At 42.9% G+C, this 17,719-nt stretch overlaps 1 protein-coding gene across 3 annotated transcripts in view; it reads left to right on the forward strand.

Moving 5' to 3' along the window:
- PTPRG (protein tyrosine phosphatase receptor type G) overlaps positions 1-17,719 on the forward strand; it is a 404,913-nt gene that overhangs the window by 214,950 nt on the left and 172,244 nt on the right. For all 3 annotated transcript variants that reach the window (XM_061472858.1, XM_061472855.1, XM_061472857.1), the window contains exons 4-5: positions 1,201-1,380; positions 6,890-7,038. In XM_061472858.1, coding sequence (XP_061328842.1) covers positions 1,201-1,380; positions 6,890-7,038 — 329 coding nt within the window. The remainder of the gene's footprint in view (positions 1-1,200; positions 1,381-6,889; positions 7,039-17,719) is intronic.

Below are 17,719 nucleotides of genomic sequence, written 5' to 3' on the forward strand. Positions count from 1 at the left end.
GTCGTGTTGTGAAATTTAGTTACACAACTTGGGGGTTGAGGACTCATAAATAGACCAAAAAGTAATCTGGAGCTGGTGAAAGCTCCAGAACCAGAGCCGGATGCACTCCTTCTCCTGTGCCTTGCGAGTTGGGTGGATAGCTGTGATAACAGTAGTGTGATATCCAGTACTTTTTAAACTACTAAAAAAAGACTTTAAAGTGTTATGCTGAGCCTGTGAAGGCCCTGATGTGCTGGGGACAGAAGCATTTCAATGTAATTTCTCTTTGCAGCTGTAGCATTCTCCACTCCTACTGACCTTGAACAGTGGCTAGTGATGGGCTCACAAAACCCAGAATCTTCTGTGGCTTTAAACTTCTCCCCGCATTTTTTTTTAATGAAAAAAAGAGTAAAGGGGTGTGAGGGGAGGAAAGGGGACTGTTTGGTTCTGTGTTTGCTTTTGACTAGCTGTTGTGTAATACGGATGACTTTGATGTGTCCATATGCGAGACATTGCCCATCAGTCCTTGGAGCTTCTCATTTACTGTTTGACTTGACTTGTTTTGAGAGAGTAGTTTATGTGAGGTTAGAACAGACTGTGCTAGCAGAAAAAGCAGGCTAATAACAAAAGACAGTTACAGTATTTTTTTTGGGAGGCCATTGTCCTCTTTGCTTCCTTCATCCAGAGTAATTGTTTTTTCCTTTATTTTCTTCAAATTTACTAACATACACTTAGCTTAATTCTTTCTTTTTATCTTCCATGGCTTCAAAACCTTCAAAAGAAATGTGATCATTAATAAAGATTGTATTATCTTAGCAGAGTAATGCACAAACATGAGTTAATTGGTAGGTGTGAGGTTATTTATCTCATGAGAAACAGTAAACTATATCATCATGTATTAGGGCTGAAGCTTTAGGAGAGTTCCTATAACACCATGCTAATCAATAACATATGCACGAGGGGAACTTGGGAGTCATGAATAGTTTTATAGAATAGTAAGCAAAAAAAAAAAGGCCATTGTTCATTACTGCCAGAGGCAAAGTTGGATAACTGCACAAAGCTAATGGATTTCAAGCTCCTCATAAGCTTAGAAGTCTTAGGCAAGAAGCGTACCTGCGGTGGAGTTACCTGGGCGGCTGAATTGCTTCATCCTCTTCCTTAAGAGTTACCCCAAACTGTTGAGCCACTGGAATGTTAACTGGCATTGGTATGTTTTAACAGGTAACTCTGGTCCTGAGCACTGGGTTACTTCCAGCGAGAAGTGCGGAGGGTCTCACCAGTCTCCCATAGACATCGTAGACCATCAAGCCCACATTGGAGATGAGTATCAAGAACTGCAGCTGGATGGTTTTGACAATGAATCTTCAAACAAGACTTGGATGAAAAACACAGGAAAAACGGGTATGTTCTTGTCTCTTTGTCTCCATAGCCTGCCTGCAGTTAGTTAAAAATTCAAGCCATGTTCAAACCTCTTCCTTTCTAATTCTTCTGTTGTTTGGGTTTTGCTGCCTTTTTTTCCCCTTTAATATAATTTTCCAGCAGCAGCAGCTACCTATCTGTGCCTCTGCATTCTGTGCAAAGCTAGTTCTGCAGATTGATTTTAAGGCGGTTTGGTTGGGTTTTTTTTTAGTATAAAATAATTCTCTTGGTAGTCAGTTGTTCCTTAGAATAAAAGGCTGTATAAGAGTTTCAAGGTGTAACCTTGAATTATCCGCTTTAGGAGGCCATAAAATCTAATCCAAAAGAATGCTGAGATGCAAGGCTCAGGGGGAAGGAAAGGGAAAGTCTTAGAAACTGGAAAGTTTTTGAGAAGAAAGAGCAATAACTGCTCAGAGTAGTGAGGGCTCACTAATGTGTTTCTGATATAATTATAGCTGTGTGTTCTTCTCTGAACTGAATCCTCTTCTGCCCTGTCTGTTCTGGCTTTTAGAGAAAAGAACAGTCAAGAGCACTGCTTATTTTTACCAAAACAGTTCACTGAAAGGTCAAGGTTGATTTATATGCAAAGCCACATGCATTTGATTCCTTTATAATTCTAAAAATGTAAAAAGCAGAAATTATAAGGCCACCCTCTTCATTTGACAAGGTCAATTTTTTTTTTAGGGAATTGAATTAAACCACTAATTAATTCAATTTTATTTATTGGAAGTATATTTTTGTCTTTATTAACATTCAACACGCATCTCTCTATAGTGCTTTATGTAATGTGTCCCTGCTCAGTGGGTTGCTAGCAAAACCCAGGGCATGTACCTGCTCCAGGAGTCTCCAACACAGCTATGACTGCAGCATGACCTCAGTTACACCGATTGCTTCCAGGGGACTTTAGGTCTGAGCCACAACTTAGGAGTGCAGCAAGCACTTCAGATCCAGTTCCAGCAATTCAGGGTCTTAGCAGGAGTTGGTAGTTATTGCCCCTCAGATGAAATGGAGTGACAGGCTGTGATCCTGCTTTTTCACGCCGAAGCACAGCCAGTTAACATAAACCACCACCAAGCATAGCTTGGTGTTTTGATGCATTACTGAGTTTGGCTTTTTTTCTCAGCTTCACTAAGAAACGGCTCCTGTTTGCTTTGAAATCCTGACTTTGTTGCCCTTTGTATCAGTGTGAAGTTCAAGGTTGAATGCTATGGAAATTTGATGCTTAATTAATCTATTCATGTTATGCACCCTGCCCTTTTGGTCACAGAGGGGTGTTTGTAGTAACCAGCAATAAATATAATTAGAAATACCACAGAAAAATGATGGTGCTGTTCTTCTAAGAAAGATGCTAATGCTGTACTGTATGTGTAATAGGAGCATATCGCTGTACATATAATAGGAAACCATGTTAGAATCATAGACTTATTTAGGTTGGAAAAGACCTTTAAGATCATTGAGTCCAACCGTTAACCCAGCACGGCCAAGTCCACCACTAAACCATGTCCTTCAGTGCCATCTCTACGTGTCTTTTAATTACCTCCAGGGATGGTGACTCCACCACTTCCCTGGGCGGCCTGTTCCAGTGCTTGACAAACCTTTTGGTGAAGAAACATTTCCAACCTAAACCTCCCCTGGTGCAATTTGAGTCTTATTTCCTCTTGTCTTATTGCTATTGAACTATTTCAGGCAGTAGTAGGGAGCAGGTAAGGTTCCCCCTGAGCCTTCTCTTCTCCACACTGAACCCCCAAGTCCCTCAGCCGTTCCCCATCACACTTGTGCTCCAGGCTCTGCACCGGCTCCATTCCCTTCTCCAGCCCCGCTCCAGCACCTCAATGTCTCTCTTGCAGTGAGGGGTCCAGAACTGAACACAGGATTCAAGGTGAAGCCTCACCAGTGCCCAGTACAGGGGATCTATCACTGCCCTGGTCCTGCTGGCCACGCTGTTCCTGATACAAGCCAGAACCTTGTTCTGTTGAACTGAAACATGCCAGCAGATTTTCCACACAGTTGGCAATGAAAGCTGTATCCTCCCTCTTCTCTGCTGGGTGATTTTAGCACTGCTGCTGTATTTGATTTCCTCACCCATTGGGGTATGGATTTTTGCTGACATGTTATTGCTTTGCAGAGCAGCAGTAACTGTCACTTTCCATGGTAACTTACGGCCTTTTCCTGGTAACGTGAAGACCCCTTTTGCCTTGCTGTCATCCCCCATTACTTCTGCTGAGCTCTTAACTCCTCCCTTATTTTATCAAGTCCTTTCCTTGGTTTCCTGACCTGTTAAAGAAGCTTACCTGAGATTGATTTTTAAGGTGGTAAGTGGCAGAGCAGCAACCCAAGTAGGATGTTTTGGCTTGTGGGTAGAACGTAGAGGCAGGCAGTGCCATAAATTGCAATGTATTTTGGCAGCAGAGTCTTGGAGCAGATGGCCACATGAGACCTTCATATTGCAGACTGACAGAGACAGTAAACTGAATATCTGTTTGAGCAATGGTGACGGATGTAGAGGGCATTTCTCTGCAATTAATGACTGGTTAAAAGAGACAGGGGTCCGAGGGGAAAGGCAAAGGCCCTTAACCTTGATACTCATTAACTGGCAGGAAATGTGTTACTCAGGTTATTGTTATTGCTATTGGACCTAGTAATTTTTTTTTTTTAGGCTAGAACAATTAGTTATTTTTATGCTCTGAAATGTTAAAAGGTAAAGAGGTTATTGCTCTGTAGATTTGCTGTGCTTTTTCTTGTTTCCACCTCCCTACTCCCATACCAGGTAAAGGGCAGACAATGTACAGAAAACAGTATTTCGTTCAGAAAATGGAATTGGATTTGTCAAGCCCCTGTCTCAACTAGAAATGTTTTAGGTGAAGGCCCTGATGTGGGTTCTACTATTTCATCACCATAGTAGCTCGTTCCCAAGTGGTGAAGATCACTTCGTAGCTGTATTTGCATTAGTTGTTTTCATTTGTGCCACTGTATAATTACGTGTTACATGGTGTCAGCTGGGCCTGAGGCTGATGAGGCTTCTTCAAGCCCAACCTGCCCTGTAGGAAGAGCGCCCCTGGGAGCAGTACCTTTGCGAGCAGTACACAGGCATTGCCACTTTACCTCTTTTTAGGTCACTGAGAACCTCTAAAAACTCCTTCCACTTAAAGAAACCTACTCAAATTTCTGCCAGAGGTATGTTTTTGTTAACTGCTTTTCCTATGTGATGTGCATCACGCTGGCTAGTCCTGACCGTCAGAGCTGCTCTGCTAAGGCAGGGAAAGAGCTGCTTTATATCCAGGTTTATTTTTTGCTCTCATGACAGTGATGAGCGCACAGTTCCATCCCTGATCCTGCAAATGGCATCATGCAGTTGTGATCCTGGTGGCCGTGCACCCCCTCCTTTGGTTTTGTAATCTCAGTTAAACAGGGGTTTTTAATTAGTGGGCTCTGGGGGGCTGTTTCATTGCTGTGCACTCCGTAGAAGTCACTGGATAAAAGCAGGGCCTCCCAAAGTCCTGTAAGGTGGTCTTTGCTTAATTCAGACCTGAATACTAGAGGTGACATGGGAGGGCAACCCCTGAATCACTGACAATAAGGGGATGCTGTTAAGATAGGAAGGTGATGGGAACATGTGTTGTGCAGCTCAGCAGTGTAAGAAATACTGTAAAATGAACAATTAGATGAACATTTCAGATTGTACATCCTCCTAATTATCCTTTTAATTATTCATCTAAAACAAGTAAAATGACCCCTGACAGAGCCATAAATGATTTAGGAACTATCAAGTATTTATTAGATGCAAGTGAATCCCCACAGAGGTTTTTAACAGATGCACACGAATCTGCTTTCCTGTATTCCTCATCTCCTACAATTTTATCTATGGAATTTATAACCAATTGAGTGAGATTTTCAGCATTTAAAATACTGCTGAGCTCTTTGAGAATTCTTTAAGGGAGGAAGAGAGCAGTGATGCTTTCAAAGATTTAGTGTAAGACAGTAACTACCAGTAGTACCCTGGCTGACACAGGCAGTATCCTGTAGCCAGTCCTGCACTGTCCGTTTTCCTACCCAAACAGTTCGATGCAGAACAAGAAATCGTGGATTTAAAAATAGCCCTGTGATGTTGCTGACACGATTTAGAAACATTTGAACATCTGCAATTTAACATTTAGATGGTTTTAACATAAACAATTTAGAGTTGAGATGGGTCTACACGGTACAATTGCACCTGAGATGAGGCTGCCATAGCCAACTGGCTGTACTCACAGGAGGCAGCAGAAAGCCTGGCCCACAGCAAAGCTGCCACTGGTTCACCCACAGAGGAATAACTTTCATTTCACAATGAGATACTTCGGGTTTTTTTCCACAGCAGATAAAATCCTCCCTCTTACATAATAAAATTGGATTTGTGTTAATGTTCCCGTTCTGATGGCACAGTTGGCTTGAGAACACAGAGAAATCCTTGTGGATTATGCTATTCCCATTAAAAAGAACTCAACAAAACCAACCCAGAAACTTCAATTGCAGGATTCTGGGCACAGTGAGTGGTGGGTCTGTAATGGCTTTTACAAACAAAATTCTAATTTTAGTTCTGTTTTTAAGCAACAGTTTTGTAAGGGATGAGAAGGAAAGATTTTGTAGGGAGGAATTTTTAGGAATCATGTGTGTTACAAACAGGGAATGCTAGAAAGGCAGATGATCCTGTAGTGAGAGCAGCAGACAGGAATTTCGTGAAAGCTGGCTTGAGTTCTTGGTTGGACCATAGACCTCCTCTGTAACATGTGCCAGCTTTCACCACACGATTTTGCCCTCTGTTTGGACCTAGGGCTTTTATTGTCACATAAAATACAAAGGCTTTTGACATGAAAAGAAAATACAAAGAAGATCCTTTTGACCCTTATTGAATCACATAATAATGTCAGAGTTACTGTAATAAGCCCCAGTTCTTATGGAGGATGCCTCACGAGCGGGTCTCAGAAACATTATTATCACTCTCCCCATTTTACAGAAAGGAGCAGGGAGCCTAAGGGAAGTACCCGCCATGGGCAGCTATAGAGGTGGGACAGGGCACAGCATTCCCCGCCCTCCAGCAAAATAGAGGAAATCCAACAAACAGAAGATCCATTTTTTTTTCCTGCCTTGTGACCTACAGACGTTCAGAGGTGTGTAAGGCCAAGGACCGCGGTCAGCCATTACTGTCTGGAAACGCATTTAAACAGATTTTGATGGAGCTTGACATTTAAATTTTAATCAAAGTCCAATAAGAAGGGCAAAAAGTCTTTGGGAAATTTGGACTTCGGGATTTTCTGTAGTCTGCCTAGCTTCATAATCACTTTCATAATTAGCCAGCATTACTTGTGGGCTTTTTTAAACCAATCCCTGTAAAAAGGAAAATGGTGACCTGACATTTTACTTGCATTAGAAGAAGTGTTTGAATATAATGAGCAGAAACTAAATGCTTCTGAAAAGCTGTGCTAAGACCGTCTTTCTCGTTGTTCCATGTGTGCAGTTGCTATCCTGCTGAAGGACGATTATTTTGTCAGTGGTGCCGGGTTGCCAGGCAGATTCAAGGCAGAGAAAGTGGAATTTCACTGGGGTCAAAGCAACGGATCGGCTGGCTCCGAGCACAGCATCAATGGCAAGAGGTTCCCCGTTGAGGTGAGTGGAAAAACATGTGCTTATGTTCTCTAAAAAAACATAAAATCAGAATGTACTGCTGTAGCTTGAGATGACTGTGAAATAGGGCAATGTTTCCTTCAGTGAACATATCACTTTCAAGGCCCTTCCGGCCCTCGCAGCACTCTATCTATCATCTGTTATGTGCTTTTGCAATGTCAGCTCTGAGCTCAGCTTTGCTACCGTTGCTAGCTCTCATGTCCCATGGGCTAAGCTGCAAACAGCCACTTTTCTCATTTCTCCCATAAGCTTTTCATGTGTGGGAGGATCTCCTTGTGAATATCTGCAAAGTGACCTCATTGTCCTCCAAATCTGTTCTTTCCCATGATGCTTACAAACAAGTAGCAGCGTTTTGGGAGCCTCGGTGCTGTCTTTCATTGCTGTTCTTTGCACACGTAGGACCTTCTCTCTACCTGTATTCCACTGCGCTCCCTTGCCTTGTTTTAATGGGATATCTACATGGATCTGTGCAAACAGCAGTGCGTTTGCTCTGCTTCTGCAGGAGCCAGCTGGACCTGGCCCAGCCCATGTCTAACAGCGCCCAGCTACCACAGCATAGAGCTGTGCCACACCAGGAGCAAGGTGTTGGCTTTGGCACAGCACCCTGTGAACGTGGCTGTGCTCCGAGCATCATGCTGGGTGACTGCCTGCAGCAAGGACACACCTTGAGGTAGCAGTTAGGGTCCCGGCACTGTGAGTGCTGTGAAGCCCTATGCAGTTGGGTCTTAGCTTGTGACTGGTAGTCCTAGGTCCCTCTCTCCTCAGCACAATGTTTTCTGTGTCAATAGAGTTTGTTGATACTTTTCACTCTGTATTCAAGGTTTTGCATGGTGAGATAAAACAGATGTTATCTTGGGATTACCTTTGCCTGTTGGGAAGCAGATAAGCACTTTCAGAGCGTGACATGTGGATGTGAGCAGGTTGAGGGGAGCTGCACTTGGGGGCAGAAATGGTTGTTTTGTGAGCTGGGTCTTGCAAGAACTTCATTCAGTCCCCAGCGTCCCATAATTGGTCAAAATGCAGCTTTAGACAGCTCATTTTTCAGGAGGTGGGAAGGGGCTTCCAAAGCACAAAGGGATGTTGTTAAAAAACCCTGAAGCATGACCAGATCCTTTGGTTATCACTTCCCTTCTCCAGCTGCCCCATCACATGAGACTTAGAAGCCATTTTTTTGTCTCTCAGCTCTGAACCTGTACGTCGGATGTTCTGTGAGACAGAGATTTTTTAATCTTAATGAGCTTTTCCAACAGCTTTTGGCTTGGTGTAGCTGTGATTCCTTGCAAGGGGCCGCCCCTGAGCACATGGAGGAAAGACCCAAACATTGCCGTGCCGCCCTGTCTGTCTCAGTTGGCAATACTTTGGAAACATATTTCTGGGTGGCAGAAGCAGCACTCGGGAAGTACCAGAGCCAGTCAACTCCTCTGTTGAAATTTCAGGGAGTGGAGGTGGCAAAGGAGCCCCGACCTTCATGTCTGTCAGAAGTAGGGTTTGAGAAGTGGAAATACTTTCATACAATGCCAAGGCCATTTGATGCTGGCTTGATGAATGGAAGCTGGTTTAGTTGGGGGGGGGAAGCAGATTCCTAAAAAATAAGTTTCCTTTGTTTTAAATAGTCTTCGTTTCCTCTTCAATTGGTTGGAATACTGATTTTTCCTACTTTAAAATTGGAGAGGGGGAGGAGGGGAAACTTTCAGAATTTAGGTCAGACTTTCTGAAAGCTGTGCAAAATAAATTGCTATATTGGATAGGTTTAGTGTTAATCCTAATAATGACATGTAACTTTCCAAGTGATTTTTATTCATTGCAATGAGGAACTTCTGTTCTCTGGCCTTCCTGGGTATGATGGCATTAGCAGAATTCCCACAGCCTTTCCTTTACTGTTTTGTAAAGGAAGAAGAGTTTCCAAACCGAGCCTTTCCAAGTTGTGATGCAACCTGCCTCCTGCCCAAGAATTCCAAAGTTCAGTCTCATGCTGAAAAGGATTTTCATGGGTAGATTTTGAAGGCTCCAGTTGATCCAAGGTGCTAAAACTGAGTCCTCCTTGCCAACACATGCTAAAAAAGTCCTCATAGTTGGGATTCGCCCTCTCAAATAATAACTGTAGATGTGTGCATGGTGGAGCTTTTAGTTTGTAATACTAATCGTAGTTCAGCTTCCGTCTGTCTGATGCAGCCCTAATTGCCTGATGCTGGGAGGTCTGTGCCAGAAATACTGTACTTCCTTTGAGCAGTGGAATTTCTAGGAAGGCTGTAGAAAGCAAAAACCAAAATCCTGTCATACAGAGAGCAAAGCCCAAATCTCTCTGATTATTCCCAGCCCATGGAGGTAGGTAAAGCTTTTGAGGAGCATTCAGCTATTGGTATTCCAGGTCTGCAGCAGTTACAGTGCAATGCAACGGAAAGGAAACATTTTCTGAGTCTAATTGTGCAACCAGATGTGGACTATGCAAAACCCATTAGTTCCAAGCACATCCCAAGGGAATGCAGATAGATCAGCTTCATCCATAGTCTCTGCTCTGTGTACATGAAGTTTGGAAGTTGTTTTTTCCTCTGGGAAACAAAGTGCTTGCTGGTAGTCTTTTTTTCTTGAGGAGGATGCAGAAACTAATTAGAAATGTCAGATATAATACAAAGCGTTATTGTTTGACCGTGTTGCTTGGTTTTTATTATTACAACTAATGTGTCAGATGGTAAGACTGTCTATGTTAATTGGTTTCCTTCATTGAAGCCCATCTGGATCATATTTTTTGTGATATATATGTTGAATTAGTTGGTAAGATATATGAGAACATCCTTTTGTTTCCTGCTTTCAAAGGCATGTTGGATCAAAGGTGTATTATATTACTCTTATGCATATGTCGCATATTGTGATTCCTCTTCAGACCATGGCATAGGTAATGGTATTCCTTCATTATGTCATCTTGATTGCTTATTTATTGATTAGTTTCCTTGGCGATACTTGAGCCTCATGAAGCCATTTACAAGCTTAGCTGTCTCTGAAGTAGCATTCATGAATAGACATGAATGTTTCCAGCTTCCATCCACATCCAGGTTCCAGCTTGATACCTGGCCTGGTCAGCATTAGCCTGAAGTTTCTTTTTCCCTCCTTTTTGCCATGTTAGCCCTATCACCTGGGTGAGGCCGGGAACTGGTGCTGTGACGCTGAAGATAAAAGCGATGCCATTAGCTTATTGCTGTGAGTGGAACACAAATCCTAATGAGGACGTGGGCTCTGTGCCAGTTTAGAAAAAGCCTCTCCTTTTTTCCTCAAGCTAAGGAAAGTTTTTAACATTGCATTCTCTCAATTTTAATGAATTGCTGACTCCTTTGTATTTTGTTACTGTTTTTCCCACTATAATTACTCAGGTGGTGGTTCTTTCTGAAGTCGCAGTGGTATAAATGAACATGCAAACGCTGGAAACCATTTAAATGGTGAAGTGACAAAATTAAAATCAAGATGATGAGCTTCCCCCAGGCCAGGAGAGAACTCAGGTTCCCCTCATTAGAGCCAAGATGAGTAATTGCAGCGCTTTAATCTCCCGTGTCACCGCACCGGTTACCAGCCCTGCCTGTGCAGAGCTTGCGGCGCGCTCTGCCTGCTGGGAGGGAAACCCACTGCTTAATATTTCATAGGCGAGAGAAGAGCTGACGTGGCATTGCTGTGCTGTGCTGGCGGAGTTGGGCACCACCATACCAGCATAACTGTGCATTCATCTTTTTTGAGCTCATTTTTATGCAAAACGCTGATTATTTCTGTGAAGAGCAGAAATCAGAAGAGTGATTTTAATCATGACTCTGTTAATTTGATGTGAGCTTTGGCTGTTTATGAGCTTTCTCTTTAATGGTGCTAATTGTCAGTTATAATGTGAACACCATTATACAGTACTATACAGTAATTTATTTAGTAAATGAGAATCCTATTCCAAGGACCATACTGCAGTATGCCATAGAGACCTCATCCCTTTAATCTTACATGAACAAACTTGCACTGTCTAGGCCAAATTGGTAATAGGAACATCAACTTGGCTTCTGAAATAGCAGTGTGATTTCATATCCACAAGTGCCAACATGCATGTTTTTGGAGATCTCAAGTAGTTCTCCATTTAAAACAAAACAAACCAAAAAAAAAAAACCCCAACAAAACCCCACAAAGCATCCCGACAGAAAATGAAGAGCTTTAATACACTTTCATGTCAATTAACGGGCTTTTATGTTTTGCTGATAGATTCATTTTACTAAATTATTATTACAAAACAATCATTTGCATTAACAATTCTTGCTTTTCTTTAAGCCTGCTTCTTAGAAGGCCTTCCAGGTTCTAATGGTGTCTTTGTTCTTGCTACTGCTTTGATTTTCTTCCTTTTCCCTTTGAGTATAGATACTGATTTCAGCATGGTTTAGATCCTACAGCTGGTCGCTCTAATTTGAATGCTCAGGTCTCCTGACTAAAGTTTATCACTCTGTGCTATCCTGCCTCTCATTATATCACTTTAATCCTGATGTGTTATATTATCACAGGCAGAAGACCGTCAGTGTCATTCATGTAGAAGAAATGTGTGCTATTCAGTGCACAAAAACCTTTACTGCAGGGAATAAACTGAGAGTAGTTAATGCTTTTTGTTTTATCCTGGATGTTAAGCCTTTCTATCACAGCTGCAATCCTCTACAGTGTATGTCCAGCCTTGTGTCTACCTGTGGATTTCAGGGGAGAGGACTTTTTAATGTTAGAATTGTGATCTCTTCTGTTCTTTAGTTTTATTCTTGGTGCATTCGTAAGCCTGTTTAGATTTGTGCATGCTTTTTGACATTAAAAGATGAATGCATCACAGTATGTTTTCTGCATATACTGGAGAACTAACACCCTATGTTGCCATGTTGCAGCTGGGTTTATTATTTCTGGCATCCAGCATACCTGGTAATTGTAATTTTGCAAAGATCTCTCGCATTGGCTTCGAGCATAAGTAAAGACTAATTGTGAAACAGGGAGCCAGCTTTGGTTTTATTTCCTTATATTTTGTTTACTAGTTGCTGTTCAGATTTCCTTGCGTCCATCTGCCAGGGTGTAGCAAAGTAGAAGTCAATAAATGATGGAGGGACCTAAAGAGGACCATTGGGAATATATCACAGTGAGAGACTTAATTTTACTGTATTATTTCTCTTGAAGGACCAAATCTACACTTACAGAAGGGTACTTAGACCTGCCAGTGACTTTGATGGGAGATGTGCTGGTGAGACTCTGCGTGAGGATTTGGCTCCATACTCACGGTGCCTGTGCTGTAGAGAGACCAGGGAATTTAGCATGCACTGCTTATTCCATCTATGTAGAATCATAGAATAGTTAGGGTTGGAAAGGACCTTAAGATCATCAAGTTCCAACCCCCCTGCCATGGGCAGGGACACCTCACACTAAACCATCTCACTCAAGGACTTGGCCAGCCTGTCTTGAACACTGCCAGGGATGGAGCATTCACAACCTCCCTGGGCAACCCATTCCAGTGCCTCACCACCCTAACAGTAAAGAACTTCCTCCTTATATCCAATCTAAACTTCCCCTGTTTAAGTTTTAACCTGTTACCCCTTGTCCTGTCACTGCAGTCCCTAATGAAGAGTCCATCCCCAGCATCCCTGTAGGCCCCCTCCAGACACTGGAAGGCTGCTATGAGGTCTCCACGCAGCCTTCTCTTCTCCAGGCTGAACAGCCCCAACTTTCTCAGCCTGTCTTCATACAGGAGGTGCTCCAGTCCCCTGATCATCCTCGTGGCCTCCTCTGGACTTGTTCCAACAGTTCCATGTTCTTTTTATGTTGAGGACACCAGAACTGCACACAATGCTCCAGGTGAGGTCTCCAAGAGCAGACCAGAGGGGCAGGATCACCTCCTTCGACCTGCTGGTCACGCTCCTTTTGATGCAGCCCAGGACAGGGTTGCTTTCTGGGCTGCAAGCTCACACTGAAGCCGGCTCATGTTCAGTTTCTCATCGACCAACACCCCCAAGTCCTTCTCCGCAGGGCTGCTCTGAATCTCTTCTCTGCCCAGCCTGTCGCTGTGCCTGGGATTGCTCCGACCCAGGTGTAGGACCTTGCACTTGGCATGGTTAAACTTCATGAGGTTGGCATCAGCCCACCTCACAAGCGTGTTGAGGTCCCTCTGGATGGCATTCCTTCCCTCCAGGGTATCAACTGCACCACACAGCTTGGTGTCATCGGCAAACTTGCTGAGGGCGCACTCAATCCCACTGTCCATGTCAGCGATGAAGATGTTGAATCTCTTAGAACATCTCTTAGAACACCCCTGACTTAATCATTCACGCAGAGATGGCTTGGGGATTTTCACATTTAGTAATTATTTTCTTCTTTTTTTCAAACTGGCACTTCCCATGGTTGTTTTTTGTGGTTGGTTTTCTTACAGTTTTCTGTCCCCCCTTTCTGCATAGTCTTGGGGTCCAGATAGCCATAAAATACTCTAAAAACACAAATGCTAAAAAGCCAAAACTGCTGCTGTCTTACCTCCGGTAATGCAAGATTTTACTCTAGGAGTCTCCAGGCTTTACTTGTCTTTGCTCTTCCCACTTTTAAAGCTTTTTCAGGTTTCTCATCATCAGGAAATCAGGGTGTCATAATTTTAAAACAAAAATGGATGGATAGACTGGGCACGTGGGTGAGTTTCCATTATTCTGCATTGTAGAGACCGTGAGCAAGGGAAGTTAAACATCATCTTACTGCTGTCTGGTTTACTGTTTTATTTTCCTTAATGTAGCTGATGCACTATCTCCTCACAAGTTGTCTTTAGTGCCTCCCATGTACTGACAGGAGAATCAGTTGAGACTTTAATTAATGACTTCATTGTAATCAAGGTTCTATTTTACTGCAGAATGCTTCATCTCGTAGTAGTAAAATATTTAGTCTCCATCTGGCTGATCTTTTCTGTGAATGTCCCATGATAGTTAGGAAGAAACACGAGAGGATGGTCTGAAATTAAAGTATGTTTAGTGGAGGGGTTAACGTATCTTGGGAGTGTTCATGTGGAGACCCAGACAGAATTCAGGTACACAACAGCACTTTGGTTTTATGGCAGCATCTTCCTGCTCTCTGCCAGGCATCAGTAATTTCTAGAGTGAGTTGCAAATGTTACACTGCATCCAGGGCTTTATACTGTAGTAACTATCCAGTAACACAAGCCAAATATAACTCTTTTCAGGTTAACTGGGAATGTCCTGCTTTCCCCAAAGGCTTTCCAATGTCTTGTTGAAAAGGTCGGAGGCAGTAGCACTACACTGCAATTACAGTATGTTAATGATGAGCTAAGAGTTTTACATTCCTCTTAACATAAATCCCTGATTTTCTACATGATTAATTGGAATCTGAAAGACTGACAAGGGGAAGGAGGATCAGATGGGGTGAAAATAAGAGATAAGAGGCTGACAGCTAGCTCTTCTTGTAAAGGAGAGTTATTTTGAATAGGAGGAAAAAATCAATACAAAGGTTGGAGAATCTGACAGAGTTGTAAGAGCGACTTTAATGAAAGGTAGCAGATTCAGTAGGATTGTTACTTGAAATGTGGGATTGTTTGAGTTAGAAAAATGGGACTGTTTCTCCCCAGCTATAAAGGTGAGCTTTATGTGCTGAGCTTACGTGCTTAGGCCACTGGATTTACTGGCATTCACTCTGGGCACTCAAATGTGGCAAGAAAAGGGGGAAAAAAAGTAAGTATGGGAGATTGATAAATTTTGTTCTTCTAGGATAGTTATTTTGTTATGGGAAGAGAAGAGGCTAGGAGGTGATAGCTGGTTTTGCTGCTTCCCCACATAATCATAGAATAGTTAGGATTGGAAAGGACCTTAAGATCATCCAGTTCCAATCCCCCTGCCATGGGCAGGGACACCTCACACTAAACCATGCCACCCAAGGCTCTGTCCAACCTGGCCTTGAACACCACCAGTGATGGAGCATTCACAGCTTCCTTGGGCAACCCATTCCAGTGTCTCACCACCCTTACAATAAAGAACTTCTTCCTTATATCCAATCTAAACTTCCCCTGTTTAAGTTTGAACCCGTTACCCCTTGTCCTGTCACTGCAGTCCCTAATGAAGACTCCCTCCCCAGCATCTCTGTAGCCCCCCTTCAGATACTGGAAGGCTGCTCATGTTAGGTAAGCTACCATGTTAGAGTATCTGACAGGCTTCTGCAAGGTGAAGTGTTTCATTATAAGGAGGTAACTTCATTTGGCCATAGTTGTAAGGAACAAGCTAAGACTTTGATAGACTGAAATGGACATTTAGCTGGAGCCCTTCCATGACATGTCACATCAGCCTCTTTCCCTCACCAGTGATGGTGAGAGGTGAGTGCAGGTAGAGAGGCAATGTGTGGAGGTTTTCTACCCTGGCTTAGAGGTGAGAGTTAGCTGAACCTCAGCATCCCCCTGTGCAAATTGTTTAGTGTGGCTAGATATGGGGCTTCAGCAATGCTGCAGAAACTTGCTCCTGCAGCTCTTAGAGGGCTGTTTTATTGCTTTCATTGGAAATGGCCATCTCGGTCTTCAGCAGGAAGCCAAGCTTTCCAAAATTGCTCATGGGTTTTTAAGTTTGGGAACTTAGACACAGAAAGACTGTTCTTTCAGAGTCAATGCACAGCCATGAAGTGCTGGGAGGCTTACAGAGAGGTGGGGTTCAGGTCGGTCAAGTGTCTCTGGGATGCAGGCTTGGAGCATGTATATAGGTGCACAAAGTGTGCAGGTCATGTGTGGTTGCACACCACAGTGTGCCAGGCTGGCTGTACACAAGGGTCCGGGATCCTGGTTAGGAACATGTGAAGTCTGATAAGTGCTCAGCACTGTCCCTTTCCTGCAGACAATTCTAACAGTCCTGGGACTTTGGGATGTGCTGCCCAGGAGATGTATGACCCTTCATAGTTATTCCAGTGGGCCCTGTGTAAATAATGGAGATAGATAACATTTGGCCAGAGAAGAAAAAGAAAAGAAACATTGCACAAATGTGTTAAGAAGTGATAATGTTTCCTTGGCACACAAAAAAATCAAAAGAAAACTTTAATGTGGTTAATGAGCTTCTTGGTAGCTTGTCGGCCAGTATTTCCCATGGAAGTCATTTCACTGGGTCTCAAACAGTGGGAATAGATTTCACCAATGTTAGTCATGATTTAAGGCAGCAAGCAGGAAATGATTTAAATCATATGTTATACTGGTGCTTTACTGATTGCATTTTTGGTTTTTGTTTGGTTTTCTTTTCCTGAAGAATTCTAAACAATTGCTATAATTTCATGCCGAGAGAATAAATTACGTCAGACATGTTTTTGCAGATTGAAAACTCAGTGCATTTATTCGGGTTTTACTTTTTTTCCCCTCTTTTGTCACATGGTAAGGAGCTGTTTTCTAAGGGGTGATAACCGAAAGCTTGTGTAAACCAGAAAGGAAGACTCAGGTCTCTGGTTATTCATCTGTCTGAGAAGGTTTTCATTAAAATTGACTTTATAATGCAGGTCACAGAAAGGCTTTTTAATTCTAGAGGGAGTCACACTGTGAAATGCATTCACTGAGGACTGTGCTGATGAGCAGTATCATGTTTATGTCCTTGCCCTCTCACCTGAATCTCTCTGCTGTCTCTTATATTGCATTTTAAAGCTCTTTGGGACAAAGGGTGTCTCTTCACTCGGTTTGTGCAGCGTCTGCCCCGGTGGAATTCCTGCTCTGGGATACAGCAGTGCTGCTGGTATAACCACAGGCTTTGCAGGGATGAATTGCTTTGTTTTTCCTATGATAAAGCTTCACATGATGTAAGAGATCAGGCAGCAATATGATTGTAGTCCCTGTTATTTCACCAGTTCACAGGCATTGTATTTCCAGACAGGATGGGAAGGTTAACTAAAGTTGAAAAAGGATTTAAAACACAGCAAGAGTTTACTGGCTGGTAGAAATGAAATAACAATCAAGTGGTTGAAAATGAGAAAAAAAGCTATGTGTTTGCTCATGCTTTGAGACAAACAGCAGTCATCTTTCTGTAAAGAAAAAGCAATTTTGGGGAAATAATCATATCCCGGAATTCACATGTCCTCTTGCTCCTTAGTTTTCCATGAAGCCTAATAAGGAAAATTCTGTATTCTCTAATTATTTGGGCTTTTCAGCACATTCCTCCAAAGGCCATTAATGTCCTTTTCTACCACCATCCTATCTAGGCTGGCTGTCCTCAGAGGGGGCTTGCCTTTATTCTCTGGCTTCAGAGGGGAGGCAAAGAGGGTTTGTATTTCCAGGAAATCCCAGCTCCTTCTGTTTCCTCCCTGCAGCTCACTGCATGGGCAGGAAAGCCTTTGTTACCTCAGAGAGAGTTTGGGTATCATTGTCCATTGACTGCTCAGGAGGGTTTTTTCTATAAACCATAGCTCCTGGTCTACACATGTGTAAGAAATACAACTTTTGGCTTCCCACCAGAATTAGAAATAGCATTACCAGGTGGGAAAAAGCTTTTCCCCCTGCAGTGGGCTGCGGTTTGTTAATAGTTTAGTCAAGCACAGAAAATGGTACCTGGTCTGCCAAAGGAGCGTTAGCTTCTGCAGAGGGGACTATTAATTGTCCAGGAAAAGAAGACTGAAAGTGTCTCCTTAGGAAGTGAAGGCTGAATCATTCTTCTCTGGTACTGTGGGCAAATACGGTTTTTGA

Source organism: Pezoporus flaviventris, unplaced genomic scaffold (genome assembly GCF_033815535.1).
Source record: "Pezoporus flaviventris isolate CSIRO_AGI_PZ_B2104156 unplaced genomic scaffold, CSIRO_AGI_Pfla_v1 ptg000073l, whole genome shotgun sequence".
Taxonomy (NCBI): domain Eukaryota; kingdom Metazoa; phylum Chordata; class Aves; order Psittaciformes; family Psittacidae; genus Pezoporus; species Pezoporus flaviventris.